At 33.6% G+C, this 22,737-nt stretch overlaps 1 protein-coding gene across 8 annotated transcripts in view; it reads right to left on the bottom strand.

The window, feature by feature from the left end:
* The window catches only part of Ptprk (protein tyrosine phosphatase receptor type K), a 527,087-nt gene that overhangs the window by 98,680 nt on the left and 405,670 nt on the right, over positions 1–22,737 (bottom strand). For all 8 annotated transcript variants that reach the window (XM_026380467.2, XM_026380483.2, XM_026380491.2 and 5 more), the window contains exons 11-13: positions 19,323–19,428; positions 3,921–4,194; positions 546–582 (exon numbers count right to left, since the gene is read on the bottom strand). In XM_026380467.2, coding sequence (XP_026236252.2) covers positions 546–582; positions 3,921–4,194; positions 19,323–19,428 — 417 coding nt within the window. The remainder of the gene's footprint in view (positions 1–545; positions 583–3,920; positions 4,195–19,322; positions 19,429–22,737) is intronic.

Below are 22,737 nucleotides of genomic sequence, written 5' to 3'. Positions count from 1 at the left end.
ACAATCTCTGAATATTAGTGGAATTAAAAAAAAGGAAATTAATCTTTAATCCAAATGTACTACTGATGAAAATATGGAGCAATTTCCACATTTAAACTTTTATATATGTATGAATTAATTAGCTTTGTTCTTTTTCTGTGTGATCCTTGATCACAGAAAGTTACAGTGGCTTTTAAACAAGTGACTTGCTATTTTCAACTATTACTTAGTTTTTTTTCTAATGCATTGCTTGATCAGCCACACAAGATCTTTCAGGTACTAAATGGTAGAAATAAGTCCTTGTGAGGTTTTGTAAATCCTTTCTATTCTCATAAAAAGATTCCTTTAGTCAAGTATTAGAGGATGGGATGTAGCACACCATTATGTGTTAAAGACACCCAAGTGAGTCAGAGAACTTGGCTGGAGATTTAACTGGGTCCTACTACAAATACTCAGTAATAGAAATGCCACATTTAATTAGCCTGAAGCAGGGAACAAAGCTGTTTTTCTTTAGAAAGGTGGTGAACAGATTTTAAGAAAAGAAGAAGAAAAAGCAAACCTCTTACCTTTTGTAGCAATTCGTACACACTGGGTTTTAGTTTCCTAGTGGAGTAAAAATTTAAAAAAAATCAATGTATAGGTAATGATGCCTGTTTCATAAACTATAACTAATCCCAAGATCAATGCATGGTCATAAAATAGGATTATAAAGAAATGCATTATTGATACTCTCGGATCTACTCAGTGACTTTCTTAATGATCTTGTTTATCCTTTAGGGTTTAGGATGTGTGCCAGAGGTACCTGGTAGGCAAAATGGTGGTTACATCGAATTTTAAGATTTTTTTTTTTGTTGGAGAATTACAAGATTAATACATTTCTTGTTTCTTGATATATTTTCAGAGAGAATTGTTCAAAATGTAATATACAAGCTTTAAGAAAATATCCAATATTTTCTAAAGATGTCAGTAACTATTTTCACCTTCTAACAAAGCAGGCTAGCTTGTTCAGGACAAGGAGGATAGAATTCTATTTGCATTTATTGTTGATTCTAAAGCCATCATAAAGGCAAATATAAATATTGCATAACTAATGTATTTCAGAACAAAATATAAATTTAATTTCTACATGATGGTGGTAGACTCAGATAAAAATTAAATGTTACATACTCTTGTTTGGATCATAGCATGACTAAAGAGCTAAGAGATAGTAGTTAGGAAGGAAATCAAAACATTGCATCACAGTTGCAGTATCATTTATCTGTTCTTTCTTTTAATGTAGCTGTTAGGAGTTAAATGTTGTTTTTTTTTCAATATAGATTATTTTCTACCTCTTGCCACACAATAGGGTAGAGAAAGCAGAAGCAAAAAATGAAGTTACAGAGTGATTACTATATTTTTAACACTGTGGGGGTGGTAATAGGAGATGCATGTCCCCATAAGCTAGTTCAGGGTTCATGCCTCACCTCCCCAAAACTTAGTTCAGTTGGTGTCTACCTTTGAATGCATGTCAGATATGAAAATGTGTCAAAGCTAGGGATCAGAAGGCTATCTCAATGCAACATGATCTGACTACAACTGTCTTGGCCATCATTGTCATATATTCCCCATCAGATATCCTAGTATACATCACAAACCCTATAGTAGGATAAGGTCATTAAGATGGCTGAGTATATTGTGCCATCCACTGACGCCTAGACTGTTTAGCAATGTTGGACATATTAGTAGTATTTGAAGAAGCCCAGGTTGGCTTTTTCAAATATTCCAGTTGGCCATTGTTCATTTTTTTTCTAGCATAGCATATAAGCACCATCCTCCTTCCTTGGGGTGTGTTATCTTCCCATCTTGCTCCTGCTCAAGACACCCTTCTAAGTTCCTAATAAATTGCATTCTGTGCAATGCTGTGTCTCTTCTCTTTCTTCAGTCTCTTAGTCTCATCTCCCTAGTCGCAGGTTCTCCCACATGAGAAGTGGATTTTTTCTTAAACAGGCTATTTCTTTTTTAAGATGCATTTGCAACATCATCTTGAGAAGTTCCACATGTTGATGAGGCAATTTATCATTTCATCATAAGTGTTTACTTGGAAATTAAAATAGAACACTGATGAGATAATTAGGAATCAACAAAAAAGAAATTTATACTTTTATTACTTAATTTTGACCCTTGACCTTCATAGTAAACTGTAAGAGAATTTTTCATATTCCTATAAAGCCCAAGGGGATTCTTATTTCCTAAAAGCAAACTCCGTTGACTCTCCTTAGGCATTACCAGCCTCTGCTGGTAGGAGTCACATCCATTTTAAAATTCATTGCCAAAAAAGATTGTGAAGTATACTCTGGCTAGTCTGAACTTTGATTTAACCATAGTGTAGTAGATATATCAGAAGAGAAAATTCATATCTAAGCCTTTCAACTGTGCCAAAGAAAATTTTTTATAAGTAACAAACACTCATTAACACTCTTCTCATGCAACACATCAAGTAACAAAAGTTAATTTGGAAATTCTCACCTCTTTAAAGAAAATCCAAACAAAGAACTAGGTTTGCTCTCTTTGTGCTACTTAATACACAAAATGTATTGACAACTCTCATACTGTTCTTTTTGGAGCATCCTGGTTACACCAGTGCATAGGAGCAATGTGTATACAGGAAGCGGGCATTAGACTAGCTTCTGAAGTCTCCCATCTATGTAGAAGCAAACCAGAAGAAGACAATATCTTCTACCATGAATATCCTCTGTCTTTGGAGAACATTTCAGAAAAGGCTGTGGTATTTTACTTTGCCATAAACTATATACCAACCATATTTGTAAGAAGAAAGATAACACTTTCATTCAAAAGCAGCTAATCAATACCCAAGTTTTCATGGTCCCTGCGGAAATGCAAATGGGAAAATTCTTCCAATTAAACTATTCCAAGACATAATATGACGGATTTAATTAGATATCATATATTTCACATCATGTCCCAGGTGCCCACATTGGGGACTCAATTATACAAAACTGGCAATTTCTTAGAGAGCTACAAGTGTATCAGAATGTCATTATTCAAATGTACTTTAAATTATGGAAGTTTCTATTCTTGATGATTTTTTTTCTATCCCTCTCTGCCAAAATATAAACAAGTAAAAATAAAATAAGTTTTAGGAAAGAAAATTTTTTCTAAGAGAACAACAGCAAGGGGCACAAAAGGCCAGGTTGTTTCTCCACATATGGAACCACAGGCAGTTTCTAATGTCCTGTTGTGTTTTCCTCTTCAATATTCATTTGGGATCAGCAGCAGTGTTCAAAAACAACTGTGTCCAAAATGGAAAAAGGAGGGGCCGTCAGGGAAACAGAGAGCAGACTTCTGTAATGGCACAGCATCCAGCCATTGCCAGGCAGCCTTCTGTTAAGTTCTGTCAGCTATACCACAGGCGTCCTATTACTTTGTAATCAGAGGATTGTTACTTGTTATTTACTATTTGGCTTGTACCCCCTGAAAAGTTTATAAGGGTCTATTAGCCTGCTGTGGAACGTGCATTCTGTTTATCCTGCGGTAAATTTAATCTTTTGAAGTGTGCCACTACTGAGCAAGGAAGGCAGAACAATGCCTGAAATTTACTAGGGGTGGAGTCCCGGCAGCAGCACATCCACCTTTTCAAATCATTTTACTCACAATTGCCATTGTGGGCTTTCCTGAAGAAGGCCCAAGCAGAAGTAGTTACTAGGAAACAGGAATCCTGTGAAATGTAACTGGCATGCAGCCTCAGCCCTCTTCAGTCAGCCCCAAACTGCATACTGTTGGCAACAGAAACTACACCCCTACACATCGATTCTCTCTTCTTGCTTTCTTTTATTTTTATGCTTTTCTTGACAAACGCTACTGAGTATTTATAAAATGTGGCTCTAGATTTTCTAACCCTAACCCTTTGAGCAATGAAAAATCAAACCTCAGAGGAAGCTCACCTTCTCCACACTGCTCATTGCCTGGAAATAGATGTTGTATCCTTTGCGTGGAGCCAAGGGAGGGTTCCAGAAGCCTTGATAGGTCCGATTGTCACCCACGGTGAATGGAGCAGGTTCAGGTAGATTCCCAGGGGGTAATTCTGCAGCAAAGTAATAGGGTGCTCCCCCACTCATGGCATTTTGGTAGGTGACAGGAACCTGGTAGCACTCCATGGCCCCGGCTTCTCTTTTCGTTCGATGTGGGTGCAGTTCTTCCACAACAATTTGGTAAGCACTTTTGGGAAAAGAGAAACAGTACACACTTATAAATTTGAGATATTAAGTTGGTGTTTTGTTTTTTAAAGAACAAGGGGTATGAATGTGAACATGCCACATCTGAAAGTGTGTAAACTCTGCTTTAACCCATTGCATTCTTGGTATCATCTATTTTGCAATAAAACAGTATTTCTCGTGCATTCTGCTCCCCTTAGCAGCAGAGTTTATCAGGAACTGAAAAATAAGTAAGAACCATCATCACTATAGAACTCTTCACATTCTTGAATTCTGAGAGACAAGATACTTTAATAAGGAAACTGACATTAACCAGAGTCACGTCAAAGATTGAATTCTTTGTCTGATATTTTTAAATGTTTAAAGTTAACATTTTCTCTTGAAATGAAACTACAGAAGGCCCAGCTCCAAGGCCCAACAGAATGACAGCCTCAGGGTGGAACTGGAAGCACCCGTGTTGCAGTTGTCACAGCCTTGGAGACAGAATGTGCTGACAGGCTTCCCCACCTCTTGACCTTGCCACGGCATCTACATTGGCTCAGAGCTACTCAGATCTAAAGTACAAGTGACATGCGGCAATACCAGCACAGATGGACAGAAATCTGTCCTCACCACTGAAATAAACCGCCTCCCTCTTCTGGAGTTGTTAATAATAAAACGTTACAAATTGCAGAAACAGATGGCATTTGGCCTATTAAAGCGCTAACCTGAACCTTCTAATACCTTTCTTGAACGTCTTGAAACTTTTCTACATTAGCTGTTATTTCACACAGGAAAGAAAAGAAAAATAATGCAACTTTAAATTAAGATCTCCCTGATCCCTAATGATTTTTTTTTTTGGGGGGGGTGAGTTTATGAAACTAGTTTACTAATACAATTCTTCCTTTGTAGAAAATTCCTTAGGGGGAAAATGTTTATATAAAAGATATTTAGGAAATTTGACATTATTAAAATATCTAATGTATTATTAATGTTTGAAAGAATATATATAAAAATTACTGAAAATTCTAAGAAAATGCATTGCAGTAGTTTGTGTACATTCAGTATAAATAACGTGTGTAGGGTTGCATGTTGAATCATAAGAGATTAGGCAATTATTCCTTTTATTCCTTCTGTAGGGAAAACAGTCACTGTTCTATGGATCTTCAGCAGGAATATTTTCTTTAACAGACTTCCATAAAAAGAAAGAAAGGAAGAGATTGGGGGTAGAGAGGGAAAAAGAGAGAGAGAGCATGCACACACTGAATTTATAAGTCAAAAAATTAAAACATTTTAGAATCTGGTATGAAATTATAGATTTTATATATATATATATATATATATATATATATATATATATATACACACACACACACACATATATATATATATATATATATATACACTTAGTATTTACATAAATATAAATATGAACTCTGCTATGCCTATAACCAAAAGGCCTTCATAGATTAAAAGTAAGGATTAAATTGTAATTTATACACATTTTTTCTCCCTAATTATTAAATTTCCAAGTTTTCATAAAAATGTTGCAAGATAGTGGAAGGCTGGGATCTATCTCCTTAGATGACAGAAATTGTATTAGTGCCAGAAATTGTGGTTTGAGCAAGTGACTGAGGCAGAAGTGTATGCTATTTCAAATTACACATACTGCATCACTCTCTGTACCTCTGCCAAGTTGGGTCACTAAGCTTGTAGGAATGCTATTGACAAGATGCATGCTCTCTGAGGCGTCCATGGAGCAGGCACTTGTCAGTTTTAAAATACAGGAAACATGTAAGCATAGCCCCAGAGAATGAAAAAAGGAATAATCACAGTCAACATATGCTATGCTAAGCAATCTAGCCCTTTTCTTGTTTATTTTAACTTATAATTCATATTTATGTGTTATATCTTCGTAGATCCTGTAGGTACATCTACATATACTTATAAACTCACACATGCATACTCCCTAGGCAACTCTAACCTTATATTCTTGTCCTAAAGAACAATAATGACAATTACCTATCCATGCTCATAATTCAACCTCCTCCTCAAAAATACATTTCTCTTGAATTATCCCATACATCCAGAGAAACCAAAAAAATCTCCTTAATATTCAATCTCATCTAATTCTATTAAATTGACATAGATTCCACATTTCAAACCAGGATACTTTGTGCCAGAGAGCTTCAGATTTATTAGGAGCAAAGCAAAATGCCAGTGCTGGAGATGAGGGAAGGATCAAAAAGGATCTGCTCTTTGGGAAAGAAGCTTGTATATGATTCCATAGAAGATAAAAATCAGCACCTTGAACTTTCAGATTTGGTACAATTTCCAATTAAACGAAAGAGAAATTACTTCCACTTTATATAAGATTAAGAAAACTATTTTAAACATAAATACACTCAATGAACCTGGATTTTAATCCTGCAATGCATATTTTATTTACAAATTTATTCATTTTTTCTTTGAATGGCCATGGAAGAAATGAAGTGTTACATTTTTTTTTGTTACAATGGGGAAACTAAGACAAAGAGAAATTCAGCTCCCATTAAAACTTATGCTATGAGTCTTACATTCTTTATTGTTTTATACTATACAGTTATGAACTGAATTTTGTGTCCTCCCAAAAGTTATATTTAAAACCCTAACTTCCCAGTGTGATGATATTTGGAGACGGGGTCTGTGGAAAGTAATTTGGTTAAAATGAGAGGCCCTCATCAAGAACCAAATCTTCCAGTATCTGATCATAGACTTTCCAGTCTTTAGAACTGTAAGAACTAATATACATATAAAAAGACTTAAGAAAACTGGCTTCCAAGCATATTTTCTAAAATATTCTTTTTGCAGTGATTGACATCAGACAGAAAGCTACATGGAGACAGCTAGATCTTTTTATCTCATTCCCTCCCACTGTACCACATCCTCCTACCAGGACAAATGTCTTCATGTTATCATACTCAGCTCAGTTTCTGGGTATTTTTCAACCTTGACTATACTTAACTCCACAAACTGATACAATAGCCATCACATTTTATATTCAAGTGTGGTTTCATATAGGATAATGGGCATTTAAATAAGAATTTGTAGAATGAATAAATTGCTTTTGCTTTTTGTGTTGATGTTTTTGCTTACTTAGGACATATCCAAATCACTCTTTTTCTTTCTGCATGAAAGTGCTTTTTTTGCTTCAAAAAGCCTGAACACTATTTGAATAATGGATTTCCTCAATTAGCTTTCTTCCGGTGACTTTACATCCACTCCTTCATTCATTCACTCAATAATTATATTAGTTCCACATAGGCACTTAAGATAGAGCCATGAACCAAAGTCCCAGCTGTCTTGGACATTATATTTGCTTTTCTTTTTTGAAATTCTTAGAGTACTATTTTTAGAATGCTTTCTAACCCTCTTAAGTTCGATGCAATTTACAATAAAAACAAAAACAAAAATATCTACTTTCTTTAAAACCATCTCTACTTACAAACCTGTAATTGTCCTGGCAAACATTTAAAGTGACTTGAGAAAGCCACTCAGAAGCAGATTTTTGGAGTCATCTTAAATTGTCTTCCATATTTCCTTCATCTCTTATACCTAAACAAGCTGAAATTGATTTCACTTTATCTTCTATAATTTAATCCAGAAATACCCATTTCCAGTTTAAAAACTGAGGCTCACATCTGTGTGTTGTACTGCTCTCTCCTTTACAAACCTTCTCAGCAGGATACCTGATAAAAATACAGAAAAAAATAAAAACCATCTTTCCATGTAATGATACTGCTGAAAATTTTCTAGTGGCATTTTACTGTCATCAGTTGGGCTCAGCCTTCAATCAGCTCCTTTGAGCCCTATCACTTTGTACAAACCTATTTCTATCATTCTTCATGCACATTGAGAAGGCCTGTGTATGATCTGCAGAGAGATGGACTGTAATTATGGCAACTTCTTAAAAAAAATGCTTACTTGAAGCAAAAAGTAGCAATAAAAATAATCAAAAGTCACTATCGGGAGACATCTCATTCAACTTGAGACGAAACTGCAAACAGAATTACAAAGTTCATGCTTAAAAGAAACTGTCTTTTCTTCATCATTCAGTTTCAGAGAGTGTGCTCCAAAAACATATTTCCACTTTTGAAAGTCTGCTTTTATCCTTGTTACCTTCTAATTTATCAATACAAATTGATTAAAGGATAGAGAATAATGAGAAATCAAATTAAAAGTGATTTGACTGATGACATGAAATGGGCCTGTGCTTTTTCATTGTTACGGTTGTGTAATTATTTAATGGTACTTAACTTTAGCTAGAGCTAAATAGTATTACTCAGTATTCTAGCAATTAAACATATTTCAAGGCCACCTTAATATGTTTATTCATTCCACCCTTACTTTATATATTCCTCGTTCCTTTTAAGTGAATTTTTAAAATATTATTACAATTAAGTTAAAATTAATATACTGCAGTATGAAGCATTATTCAATACTGAAATTGTGATTGCTTTATATTTAAAAACTAAAAATGACAGTAACTACTATATTCAAATTTGTTTGGTTATAGTAATATTTAGTTTTGGGGAACACCAAATAATGATTTCTCATTATACAATTTCCCCTCAGTTTCAAAAGTATAAGAAAAGATGAAGGGATTTTGCTATTAGCTTAAAAAGAGATTATGTAAAAAACACTGTCTTTCCCTGATTTAATGATTAAAAATGTCAAGCTAACCCCCATATTACCTGTAATATACTGTCATGGATTTAATTTTTTTTTTTTTTAGTTGTAGATGGACATGATATTTTTTTCTTTCTTTTTCTTTTCTCTTTCTTTTCTCTTTCTTTTCCCTCCCTCCCTCCCTCCCTCCCTCCCTCCCTCCCTCCCTCTTTCTTTCTTTCTTTCTTTCTTTCTTTCTTTCTTTCTTTCTTTCTTTCTTTCTTTCTTTCTTTCTTTCTTTCTTTCTTTCTTTCTTTCTTTCTTTCTTTCTTTCTTTCTTTCTTTCTTTCTTTCTTTCTTTCTTTCTTTCTTTCATGTGGTGCTAAGGATTGAATACAGTACCTCACATATGCCAGGCAATCACTCTACCACTGAGCCACAATTCCAGCCTTGTCATGGATTTTTAAAACACATTACTAAATAAATTCTCTTTGAAAATGTTTACAGTTTGGTGATAGCAAAACAATAAATTATACAATGGTACATAAATTTTCTCATATCTACCAAAATTCTCCCTTAAAGCTTTAAGGGAAGTTCCCTAGCTTCAATGTTTTACTCTTCCTCTTGTAAACAGACTTTCCAAGATCCCACAGAATACAAAATTGGATTATCATTTCCTTACTGTCCACATTCAGTTGATCAGGAGAGTGGAAGTTTAATTTAAAGTTAAAGATTAACCAGGGATGCCTGGTTACCACCATATTGCCTGCTCTCCACCTTAAACACATAACCTACTTCTCTCATGACTTCCCTGTTTATATAGAGGAATTATTAATTACTGAATTATTAGTTACTAAACTGGCAAAGCTCAAAATCCTGGCATTAATTTTAACAAGTCTCATCTCACTGTAACACATCTTCATAATGCCTTTTAATGTACCATTTCTTTCCCTTCTCTTCACTTCTATTATTTCACATGTCAAACTCTGTACTATTTATTCTGGGATTAATATCTTACCACACCCATGGGCTTACATATCTGTTCATTTTCCAATAAATATTGTCCATTGAAAACTGGTGTGACCAGTGGCAACTCAACACACTATACACACTGCTGAGGTTTTCCTCCTCCCTCTTCATCTAGCTTTTCTGCTTTCCCACAAAGCATTCTCTGACTAGTTCACTCCTCAGTACTCAGTCTGCCAAAGCCCATATAGGTAATTTTTGAGGTGGAGGTAGTTGAATGACACAGACATAGAATTCATAAAAATATGGGATGCTTTTTCAACCTAAGAAACTGACACCAACTACATGACCCAGACTCACTGATCAGAACCTCAAAGGTATCCCCAGAAATTCTGGGACTTTAAAAAAAGTAAAAAAAAATCCCTTTCTTAATAAAGTTTATTGCTTATATCATGAACATGGGACATAACACATACTATTGGGTATTATACTGTCATAAATTCTTCAGATGTATGTATTTTCTTTAATATATTATAAATTCATTAAAGATATATTTTTAATATCCCCATTTATTCACTAAATGTTTATTAGGCACCTGTTACAAGCCACAAATTATTGTTAGTACTCAGTTTGCAATAAAGAACACAGTAGTGAAAGTATCTGCTTACATTTTAGTGGAAAGATATAAATAAAATACATAAATAAAACAAAAAATACATAATATGTCAGGAAGAGATAAATGCTCTGAAGAAGGTAAAGCAAGATAAGGAAAACAAGAAATGATGGGAGTGGAGAGTGTTATTTTGTAGGGAGTGTTAAGAAAGACCTATGTGATAAAACGGTCTTTGAGCAAACTTGATAGAAGAGGAAATTTCAGTTGTGTGATTATATATATTTCTTATTTCCTCCTACATAATATATTGCTCAAAAACTTTGTGGCTCAAAGCAACAAACATTTATTAGCTCATAGTATCTGGGGATCAGGAATTCAAGAGTGGCTTTGCTAGGTGGGGCTCAAGGTTTTTCACATGGTCAGAATGAAGCTGTTGGCTGGGGTTGCTGTCATCTAAAGGCTGGGAAGATTTACCAGAAAGGGTACACCTCCTTCTACTTGCTGGCAGAAACAATTTTACCTACTATGATTTTGCAGTATATGCATGAAATTAAAATAACCTTTATTTGATTTAACTTAGATCCTGAGCTCTTTATGCACAGAAAATGACAAAGAAAGAATATTTATTTGAGGGGTATATTTTGTCTCCGCCTCCTCCTTCTCTGTTTTTGCTTCTTGGCCTCATTTAGATGAGCAGCTTTTCTCTATGTCTGTCCTACCATAGGCCTCAAAAACAATGGAGCCAAGTGAGAATGGACTGAAACTTCTGAAACCATAAAATAAGTGTTTCCTCCTTTAAGTTGTTTTCTCAGGTATTTTGTCATAGTAATGGAAAGGTGACTAATACAGTAACCAAGTGACCCAAGGAAGGTCACTAACATATGTAGTTTGAATGGATCATATCTATGGTTAGATATGTATTTTTATTATGTTATCACTTGACTTTTTAGACAATATTTTTTCCTAATTGAAGAGAAATGGTGGTTTGAATTCTATTTAATGACTTTATATCCTAATTACCTCACTTTTAAAAATGTGATCTTTAAAAATTATGACCCTTAAATGAAAAATTAGAGTTTACCCAGGAAATAAATTAACTTTAGATTGGGTATCTTCTTGATAATTTAACATAGGTACAGCTTATAATTTGAAAAATTCTGAAATAAAATGCACATTCATTTATTACACCTTTTAATAAACTGAATTATCAAAGGAACTTGTCTGTGTTTTTACAATATTCTACTGTTTAGAGAAAAATTAAAGAAGTTATGTATTCTACAAAATTGATTTGAAATGTAGGACACATTCATTTTGAATGAATAAAAGAGCAATGATTATCAAGTGATGACAGTTTTAAGTCTAGATTTCAGAGAGGTTGTAAGGAGAGGCAACACAGTAGTTGTGTCAGGCAGTGACTTTCCATCTTTAGAATGATCATGAAATTAAAAAATGAGTTTTACTACAACCAACTGGCAGAACCTACTTGCCAGGATCACCTCACATGTGTGGCTCATCGACACAGCTAGGCAGGCTTACTGGGTGACAGAAGGTCTGTGTGCCTGGTGCTACTGAGTGCTGTGTTGTCCAGAAAGAGGAGTTTCCATGGCAAATCTGTCATTTCTTCTATCCACACCATAATGTCCTAGAGATAAATTATCCTTCCTTCCAAGGGAGGGTGTACATTTTTGATTTGGGGTATTGATGCCAAAAATATTTGTTTCTATTCAACAATTTCAAATTCTTGGGTAATTTTTTTCCCTCTGCTACTACTTCTAAAATAAAAGCTACCATCATCTCTCATTTAAGGTTTGTACCCTATTTTCCTTTCTTCCAAGACTCATACATACTCCCTAACTAGGACCTTATGTAAGAACCACGTATTGATTGTGTGCAGCTCTATTGCTCCTGTCTTGGGGGTCCATTAGCTCTATTCACTGGGACCATTCCAGGCTTCAGCCTGCATTCTCTATGTACCTATAAGAGTGATCTTTCTAAAATATAAAAGAGCACTTGGTGACGTTTGCTTACAGTCCTGGGGCCATCTTCAGCTTTCAGTCTGGCACTATATAGACTCTCCTTCTGGCTCCTGCTTATCTCTTGAGCAGCTGCTGTCTCCTTTCCCATATACCCTTCACTGCCAATGACCTGAACTTCTTGCAGTACTTGAACTCACCTAGCTGTGTCACATATGCCTTCATTTGCTTTGCAATCACTTGGAAGGCCCACCATCCCTTCTCTTCTCAGTAACCTCTCCACTTTATTTAAAATGACCCTTGGACTACCTTATGTCTCCCTCTCCTTCAAAACCCAGCATGAGTACCACATTTTCTTTTTTTTTTCTTACAGCATTATATTTATACATAATATTTGGGTTCACTGGACAAGATAAACACATGAAAAGAATGTGATTTCAGCCCCTATTTCCCTCATTTTCTTCCTTCCTTCCCACCCTTGTTCTCCCTCTTCTCCTGTATCTTCCTATCACTTCTTTATTTATTTATTCATGATTGGTATTTCCTACATGTACATAGAGGTGGAATTATTTTTGGTACATCTATATATGTAACATGATATTGTTAAATTAATTGCATATTCCTATCACTTTCCCTTCTTCCATTCCTCCCTCATGTTCTTTTTTTTATTCCACTGATCTACCTTATATATTTATGATATTCTATACCCTCCTTTGCCTTCTCTTCCTTCTTTCCCTTACTTTGCTCTAGTTTCCACACATGAGAGAAAACATAAGACCTTGGTTTTTCCAAGTCTGGCTTATTTTACTTAGCATGATTTTCTTCATTTCTATCCACTTCCAAGCAAATGCCATTATTCCATTCTTTTTTTATGACTGAGTGAAACACACACACACTCTCTCTCTCTCTCTCTCTCTCTCTCTCTCTCTCTCTCTCTATATATATATATATATATATATATATATATATATATATATATATATATATATCACATTTTCTTGATCTATTTATCAGTTGAGGGGCATCTGTGCTGATTCCATTATTTTGCTTCTGTGAATTGTGCTGCTAGAAACATTGAAATGGCTCTATCACTAAAATATACTGATTTTAGTTCTTTTGGATAAGTACTGAAGAGTGAGATAGCTGGGTCATACGGTTGTCTCATTTCTAGTTTTTTGAGTAGTCTCCACACCACTTTCCAATGTACTAATCTGCAGTCCCATTAGCAATGTATAAGTGTACCTTTTCTCCCACATCCTTGCCAGCACTTATTATTGGTCATGTCCTTGATAACTGCCACTCTGACCAGGGTGTGATGAAATCTTTGTGTAGTTTGATTTTCATTTCCCCGATTGCTAGGGATATTTGTTTTTCATATACTTGTTGGCCATTTATATTTCTTCTTTCGAGAAATTTCTATTTAGTTCTTTTGCCCATTTATTGATTGGGTTATTTGTGGTTTTGGTCTTGATTTTTTAGTGTTTTTTTATATATTCTGGATATGAATCCCCTGGCAGAGGAGTGGCTGGCAAAAATTTTCTCTCATTCTGTAGGCTCTATCTTCACTCAATTGATAACTTCAATGTGCAGAATCTTTTTAATTTGTTGTCATCTCACTTATTGATTCTTGGCTTTATTTCTTTGAGCTTTAGGGATCTTGTTGAGGAAGTCAGTACCTGAACTATAAGATAGAATGTTGACCCTATGGTTTCTGCTAACAGTTATATGGTTTCTGATGCCTAAGTCTTAAATCATTTTGATTTGAATTCTGTACAGGGTGAAAGATAGAAATCTAATTTAATTCTTCTATATATGCATATCCAGTTTTCCCACACCATTTGTTAATAAAGGTTGTCTTTTCTCTGACATATATTTTCAGCACCTTTGTCAAGTATCAGATGGCTATAAATATTTGGGTTTGTCTTTGTTTTTTTCTATTCCATTTATACTCATGCCTACTTTAATGCCAATCCCATGCTATTTTGTGACTTTAGCTCTGTAGATAATTTGAAGTATCATGATGCCTCCCACATTGCTGTTTTTGCTCAATATTGTTTTGGCTATTTTTGGTTTCTTATTCTTCCAAAGGACTACTGTTTTCTAGTTCTATGAGAAATGTCATTGGTATTTTGATATCTATTTCATTGGATCTGTATATTGCCCTTGGTAGTATGGCCATTTTCACAATATTAATCCTGCCTGTACAAGAACGTGGGATGTCTTTCCATCTTCCAAAGTTTTAAATGTTTTTCTTCAGTGTTCTTTAGTTTACATTGTAGAGTTATATTAACTTCTAAACACCTAGGTTAGACTAAATTCCAATTTTATTTTTTGATGTTATCGGAAAAGGGATGATTTTACTGATTTCTTTCTCAGCTGATTGTCACTCTTGGAATACAGAGGAGCTATTGATTTAAATTTATTTATCAGCTCTAAAAGTCTTCTGATAGTTTTTTTGCAGGGGAGGGGAGTTTTTTAGATATAAGATTATGTCACCAGCTAACAGTGAAAGTTTGCCTTCTTTGTTTGCAATTTGTATCCCTTTACTACTCTTGCTTGATTTCTCTGGATAGAGTTTTAAGAACTCTATTCAATAGAAGTGGTAAAAATGAAAAAAATGTTTGTCTGGTAAAGATCAGTTGAGAATCCATCCATTCTGTGCTTTTGGATAATTGAAGTTTCAATTTCATTACTTGATATTGGTCTATTTAGGTTTTCTATATCTTTCTGGCTCAATTTTGGCATATCATATGTGTCTAGAAATTTTTAATGACTTCTAGACTTTGTAGTTTATTGTAATATAAATTTTCAGAATAATTTCTAATGATCCTCTGGATTTCAGAAGTATCTATGGAGATATTTCCATTTTTATCTCTAATGTTGTTGATTTGGGCCTTCTCCCTTTTTTGGTTAGTTTGGTCTAAGAGTTTATCAACTTTATTTATTTATTCAAAGAGCTATCTCTTTGTTGCATTGATGCTGTGTATTTTTTTTTATTCTCAATTTCATTAATTTCTGCTCTGATCTTTATCATTTCCTATCATCTAATAATTTTGCAGTTAATTGTTCTTCTTTTCCCCAAGGCTGTAAAGTAGAGCATATGTATATTTATTTGGAATCTAATTTATAATGTAAACTCTCAATGCAATAAATTTTCCTCTTAGTACTGATTTAAACTGTCTCAGAGATTTTAATAAGTTGAACATTTGTTTTCTTTTGTTTCTAAGAATGTTTTGATTTCTTTTCTCATTTGTTCTTTGATTCATTCTTCATCTAAATGAGTGTTATTTTATCTCTATATGTTTGCATGGTCTCTGCTGTTTTACTCCCTGTTGATTTCTGGTTTCATTCGATTATGGTCTGATATGGGATCTTATCTTTTTTTTAAAAAAATTTTGCTGAGAATTACATTGTGACTCGGAATATGGTTTATTCTGAAGAAGGCTTCATCAGCTTTTGAGAAGAAACTAAATTTAGCTGTTTTGAGGTGAAATACTTTGTAGATGTCTATTAGATCCAACTGATTTACAGTATTATTTAGGTTGGATATATCCTTATTGATTTTATTCTTTGATGACCTGTCTATTGGGATAAAGGTGTGTTGAAGTATCCCAGTATTATTGTATTGGGGTTTACTTGGGATTTAATATCAATGAGTATTTTAAAAATGTAATTGGGTATAATGACATTTGGGGAATATATTATACTACTGTTATTCCTTCTTGTTGAATTGTTCAATTTACCAGGATGTAATGGCTGCCTTTGTTGCTTCTGATTCATTTTACTTAAAATCAATTTTGTCAGATATGAGAAGAACTTCTATGGCTTGTTTTCAGACTCCATTTGTGTAGAATTTTGTCCCCCAATCTTTCATCTTCAGCCTACCAGTGTTGTTACATATTAAATGAACCTCTTGCAAAACAGCATGTGGTTCTATCTTGTTTTGATTTTTTTATGCATTCTGGTAATCTATATCTTTTAATTGGGGAGTTGAGAGCATTCACATTTAGTGTTATTACGGATATGTTCCTGTGGTTTAGCACTGAATTTTCTATCAACTGTCAGTGCAATAATACAATATTGTTATCAGTCATCAGTTATAAATCTACCATCCCTATTCCCAGGCATATACTAAACTGCTTTAGGCAAATTCTATTTCAAGTATCCAGCTCAGGTCCTAACATACGTAGAATGTTATTGAGTCTATTATTACTCTTAGCCTTCATAGTAAAACTAACTAAACATAACATAGAAACTCTATAAAACAGAATTTTCCAGATAGAATTGTAGTTTGATACTAGAAACACCAGGCAGAAAGAATGTTCATTTCCACTGGAGTTGGGAAAAACTAATGGTAAACTAAAAAGAAATGGAGACTAATACAGTTATAAAATAGCAAGGATAGACTCAGTATTTAGGGCCAATATCATCAGAGAATTAAGATCCGGATGCTCTCAGGAGGTTGAGCTAATGATAGGTAAATAGTTCTGGCTTTTGGGGGAGGCTACAGGTAGAGTGGAATGACACCAATCAACACCCACCAGAGAAAAGATTCTTTTAGGCCAACAAGTAAAGAAGAAATTGAGCAGAAAGTCAAACAGTTTCAGTACAGCAGAAGGAAGTTAAGGAGATCCAAACAAAGATTTGCAGACCCACGCCATATAATTAGTGATATAATGATTGTATCAAATTGGGTTCTCATTGAAAAAAAATTAGGGTACTATAGTGGATAGTCTCATGAGAAGATGTCAGTTAGTGGTAGGTAGTAATATCATTGGAGGGAAAAAGAGAGGACCATCTGACAGGAGAACTTAGAGAAAAAAAAAAAAAAGCACAGTTCATAGGAGCCAAACTCCCCAATTAGACCAGGCTGGCTCTGTCTGTTGGCCCCACCTGTAGCTGAGCAAGCCTCTACAAATAAACTAAATATGGCTTGGTGGGATTAAATTATAAGTTGATGTTAGATTTTTTTCCTTGGTAGTTATTTGTCTTTTAAAAATTATTGTTTATATTATTAATTATTTTTGTAGTATTCTAGAATTTATTTATTTATTTATTTATCTATTTATTTATTTTTTATTCATCTCTTGGACTATAAATTCGGAGTCATTGATCTCAATTCTAGAAAATTTCAAATGTCTTGCCAATAAATACAAAAAGTGTTATTTCTATGTCAGCAAAAGAGGACACATCATTAGCTAGGATATTTTTGCACAACTACTACTTTGAACTAGAGGAATTCTTGCTAATTGGAAATTATGTGCTACATAATGGTAAACAAAATATAATACTTTTGACTTTAACATGTGTTATAGATAATATACTAGGTTCCTGAGAACCACCTGAGCAAAAGATTTATGAGTCTGCAGGTACCTTAATTGTCCATGATAAATCTGGGCAAAGGCCCTCTGCTTTTTTGTGGTCACTTTATTTTTATTTACAACTCTAGAACAATACCAGGCACTTAATACATGGAAAGTTTATGGAAAAACACAATTAAATGATTAAAGAGTTTATATAAGTTATATAGCATAGCAATGTAATAAATAATAATAATAATCTGTGTTTGCAACTTACATTAAGAAGAGCTGAATTCACTCAAATACGTAACTCTTAAAAGACAAATGCAAGAATCTGAGAGCTCATTTACACAACAGTATCAGAATTGAACCCCTACAAAGTAAAATTTTATCATAGGTAGGAATATGTGAATGACCCTGATTACTTGTCAATAGAGAAAGATGTTGAGCACATGCATATTCTTTCTCCTTTGGATCTGCAATCAGATTCACTCACAGATCACTGATTCATGAATAGCACTGTGTACTTACTTTGAATTTTCAAGTAGCCAGCACTTCACAAGTGTTTACATTACAAGTACTCTCAACCACTTCACGTTTTCTGTAGTGTGGTATATCCTCTGATTTTTACCCAGAATCAAGAGTTTCCTTTCTGGCTCACATTTTTTATTCAATATATTTTTTTAATTAGTAAAATATTTATATCCTTTCAGCAACACAGGATTATCTGAATGTTAATATGTTTTCATAAAGTCACATGTGTTCATTTTACACATAGATCAAAGATTAATTTTTTCAACAAAAAATATGTAAATAATTTGAGATAATTCAATTGTGAAATATCTATACTTAGTTTGTGACTTGATTTACTTTTAATCAGAAGTCTGATAACAAAATTCCTACAAAATCTACCAGTTTTAAATAGAAATGTGCTTAAATTTTAAATACTCATCTAATAACAGATGTGCATAAATTAAAATGGATAGCATAATTTGACTCTTCCTTAAAAACAGCTGCTCACAATTTTATGAAAATGATGGGTATTAAGTAATATGAAAGGTTTTATTATTGGAAAGACAAATGAAATGTCAATTTGAACTTTAATATTTACTATGGAATTTCTCACATGGAACAATTCAGGAATTAAAAGGTCACATACGCTTCATTCCTTATAACTTTTTTGGCTTTTATTCCCTCAAAGCTCCCTGTTTTCAATCACTCATATGAAATTATTCATAACTTATTTATTGCAGTGGACAAGAGTTATTTCCTCATCCTATTTTTGACAAATATCTTCAAAGGTTTTATACCAGAGATTCCAACAGAGGAAGTAAAATAAAATGGGGCTAAAGAAAAAGAATGAGAGAAAGATAAAAAGATCAGTACTCTAAAATCAGTGTAGCGGTGAATGATTTGGTTCATAAATATCTCAAAAATCCTCTTATAATTTTGCTTTTAACTGTAGGTCTATTTGCAGGCATTGTCTAAATGAAAAACAAACAAAAACAAAGAAACAGTAAACCTTCATGATACTAATTGTCAAATCAATATCTCAGAAATGAATGGCTTTATTTGCTGCTAAGCAACCATTCAGAAAGCCTCTCTCCCACTGTTTTTTTTTTTTTTTTTCTCTAACCTTTATTTCCCCTCTTACCTGATAGGTGCACCTTTGGCTTGAGCTGGTCTCAACAATACAGTTATTGTGGTTGCAGTTTCATTGAGAGAGGCATCAACTCCTTCATAGTCTGGCAAAGTTGGAGCTGATCAATGAAACAAACAAAAAAAATTTAATCAAGTCACAGAACTGTACTATGAGTCAATATAAACAAATGCTCCTAACTTAAGGAAAAATGAATTTAACCCCCAATTATCTACAGTATAATACAACATATTTTGAAGCATAACACCAGCCACTGAAACTTAACCCCAGGAATGTAAAGCATAAAAAACTATAAAATCAAAATTGTTGCTGAAATTTTTAAAATAATCTGGCAACTTGTGATTACACATTTTAAGCATTTTATGAAGATGTGTTCAGTTAGTTTCTGGAGACTTTCAAATCAGCAATGAAGAGATGGGGAGAAGATGGGAATAGCAGAATCAGGAGCACTGGCTCTGGAGTGACTTATGAAGATCTGGAGGTAGCAAGGGCATAAGTTGAGTTAAGTCTACCTGGCAGGATGGAACTATTTACACTCTAAATGTTGCAGAAAGACTTAGTGTTCTTGTTTGGATCATTTTCCTCTCAGTGATCACAATGGAAACATATCAGGCGAGTGTGGCTAATGGGCATCAGCTTTTATTTATAAAGAACAACAGTGCATTAATTGCCAGATTCTTAAAATAAAAAGAATATTGAATAGTATTTAATTGGGAAATAGAGTTTTCCTAAACTTAAGATAGGTGAAAGAGTAACTACAATTTCTTTTTAACTATTTTTATGTAGAAAGATATTTGAAAGATACGTACCCAGTGAAATGTGTCTATTTCCAGAAAAAAAAAAACTGAGATAAAATGTCAGGTAATAAATTATTTGAAGAATCTTATCTATTCATTGAACAAAGGAATTAATATTTTATGAAGCATGAGAGTCTTATAAACAAAAAACAAAAACTATACCAAACTGATAGCTGGTACAAAGAGGAAGACTGTTAATTTGTTGAAATACTGAGTACCATATGACTAAGGTCAGAAGGACCCCGAGGGCTGCTTAAACAGATTACTCCCATCTCCTCTACAGTTAAGGTTTCAGTAGGTTGGGAAAAAGACCTGATCCTGGACATTTCTAGAAGTTTCCCTGGTAAAGTTGGTCCACACTTTTTACTTTTGTGTTGGAAGCTGGGACAAAGAAACAGGGAAGATTTCATGATTTAGGGAATATTTGTGTTGAAAATTAAGATAGAACTAAAAACTCATCAGAAAGAGACAGCATGGACTAAGATTCTAGAGAGAGGAAGCAGAGTGTTTGAAGATGCAATACCTAGAAGGACTGTGTGCTCTAAAAACTGCAAGCAACTTGATATGCCTGGACTTTGGATTCATGGGAGCAGTGAAAGATGAGAGGAGCTGTACAATGAAGGACCACAGATGCTAGTCATGGGTAGGTGAGTGGACATTATCTTACTGGGTATATTAACATTTGAAAATATTTGTTATGGTTAAGATATGAGGTGTCTTCCTAAAGCTCCTGTGTGAGACAATGCAAGATTCAGAGGTGAAATTATTGGGTTATGAAAGCCTTAACCCAATCAGTGAATTAATCCCCTGATAGGGATTCACTGACTGGTTATTGAAGGCAGGCAGGGTGTAGCTAGAGGAAGTAGGTCATTGAGGATACGTCTTTGGAATATATATTTTGTCCCTGATGAGTGAAGTCTATTACTCTCTGCTTCCTGAGGCCATGTTACCTGTGGTGTTCTTCTATCAAGCCATTCCACCATGATATTCTACCTCCCCTGTGCTTCAGAGCAACTGAATCAGTCATCTATGGCCTAAGACCTCTGAAACCCTGAGCTCCCTAAACAAACTTTTCCTCCTCAAGTGGTTCTTGTCAGGTATTTTTATCACAGCAGGAAAAAACAACAATAGCAATAACAAAAACACAACTGACTAAAACAATATTTAAGAAGGAAATACAGGAAAATATATTGAAGTAAGTCTGAAGGCTGAGATATCACTTAGATATTTCAAACAGGTATTTATTTTTTTTTAAAAAAGGTTTTTAGTTGTCAATGGACCTTTATTTTATTTATTTACATGCACTGCTGAGGATTGAACCTAGTGCCTCACACGTGGCAGGCAAGTGTTCTACCACTGCATCACAACCACAGCACCTCAAATATGTATTTAAAATATGGTACCGATGAAAAATAAAAAAAGGAACAATGATATAAGGAGGAGTTAAATTAGTAACCAAGTATAATTTAGGAAGTAGAATCAACAATATTAATAAAGTACATGCACTCTATGTATATGTGCATTATGTATATGTGCATATGTGTATTTATTATGCACATTCATATAGACATTCAACCATTAACCTAATCTCACCTTCCTCTTAATTGCTTTAAAGATGCTTGGGGATACAACTATTGGACTCAATATATAAATAATAAATTACTCAAAAATTCCAGGTGATATTGAGAACCATATTAACCATCAATATTATTAGCCTGACTTTAATTTCTACTTTTTCTCAATATATGGAAATGGGAAGGAAATTTTTAAAGTACAGTCAAATACTTATTGTTTTGAGGTTGATACAAATAAATGATTCAAAGAAAAATTAGATGAAAATTCTTTTCTTTATATTTTTGTGTTCAATTGAAAACTTAGTACCTTTGTCTTGAGAAATACACTCCTCCACACACACACATATTAGGCTCTTAAGAATTTACAGTTGTTTAGTATTCTCAGCTTTATAAGCTTAAATAAAGTTTCTGTTTCTGTGGAGAGATCTTACTCAATTATTGCACTACTGCTAAGTCTGGAGGTTAGCAACATATTCCTGTACATCCTAATATCACCAAGTCTTATTTTCTAACAAAGTAAGTAAATAAATACTTTAAATTGAAGATTTTTTAATATAATGAATAAAGTTTTTAAATGTAACTTTATTAGAAAATTAATAAATATTCTAATAAAGTTATATATATATATATAACTCAAATTTGCACCAAGTAACATATAGGAATAGCTAATTTCATTGGTGATACAAACTTTTAAATTTAAACTATATTAAACACATTTCCAAATAAAATTTAGACTTAGAACAATGCAAGGGATATGTCTCTTCATTTTGATGCAAATTGTAGTTTCAGAAAAATGCCAAAAATTTTAAATGGGTAGTGTGGTGTATCATTGGTATATTCTATATAGAACTATAATGAAAATTTTAAAAATGAATGAAAATAACTGACAAAAATAAAAATTAATATTTTCATATATGTATGGCTGTCCTTTAAAACATTTATTTGCAAATTTAACTCTCAAGTTACATATATAATATAGTTATTTAAGTAACCTTAAATAAATATGATAAAATGTCATATAAACTGGAGTAGATTCAG

This window comes from Urocitellus parryii, chromosome 8 (genome assembly GCF_045843805.1).
Source record: "Urocitellus parryii isolate mUroPar1 chromosome 8, mUroPar1.hap1, whole genome shotgun sequence".
In the NCBI taxonomy this organism is placed as follows: domain Eukaryota; kingdom Metazoa; phylum Chordata; class Mammalia; order Rodentia; family Sciuridae; genus Urocitellus; species Urocitellus parryii.
Note: the sequence above shows the minus strand (reverse complement) of the source record. Positions and strands in the feature narration are given on the sequence as shown.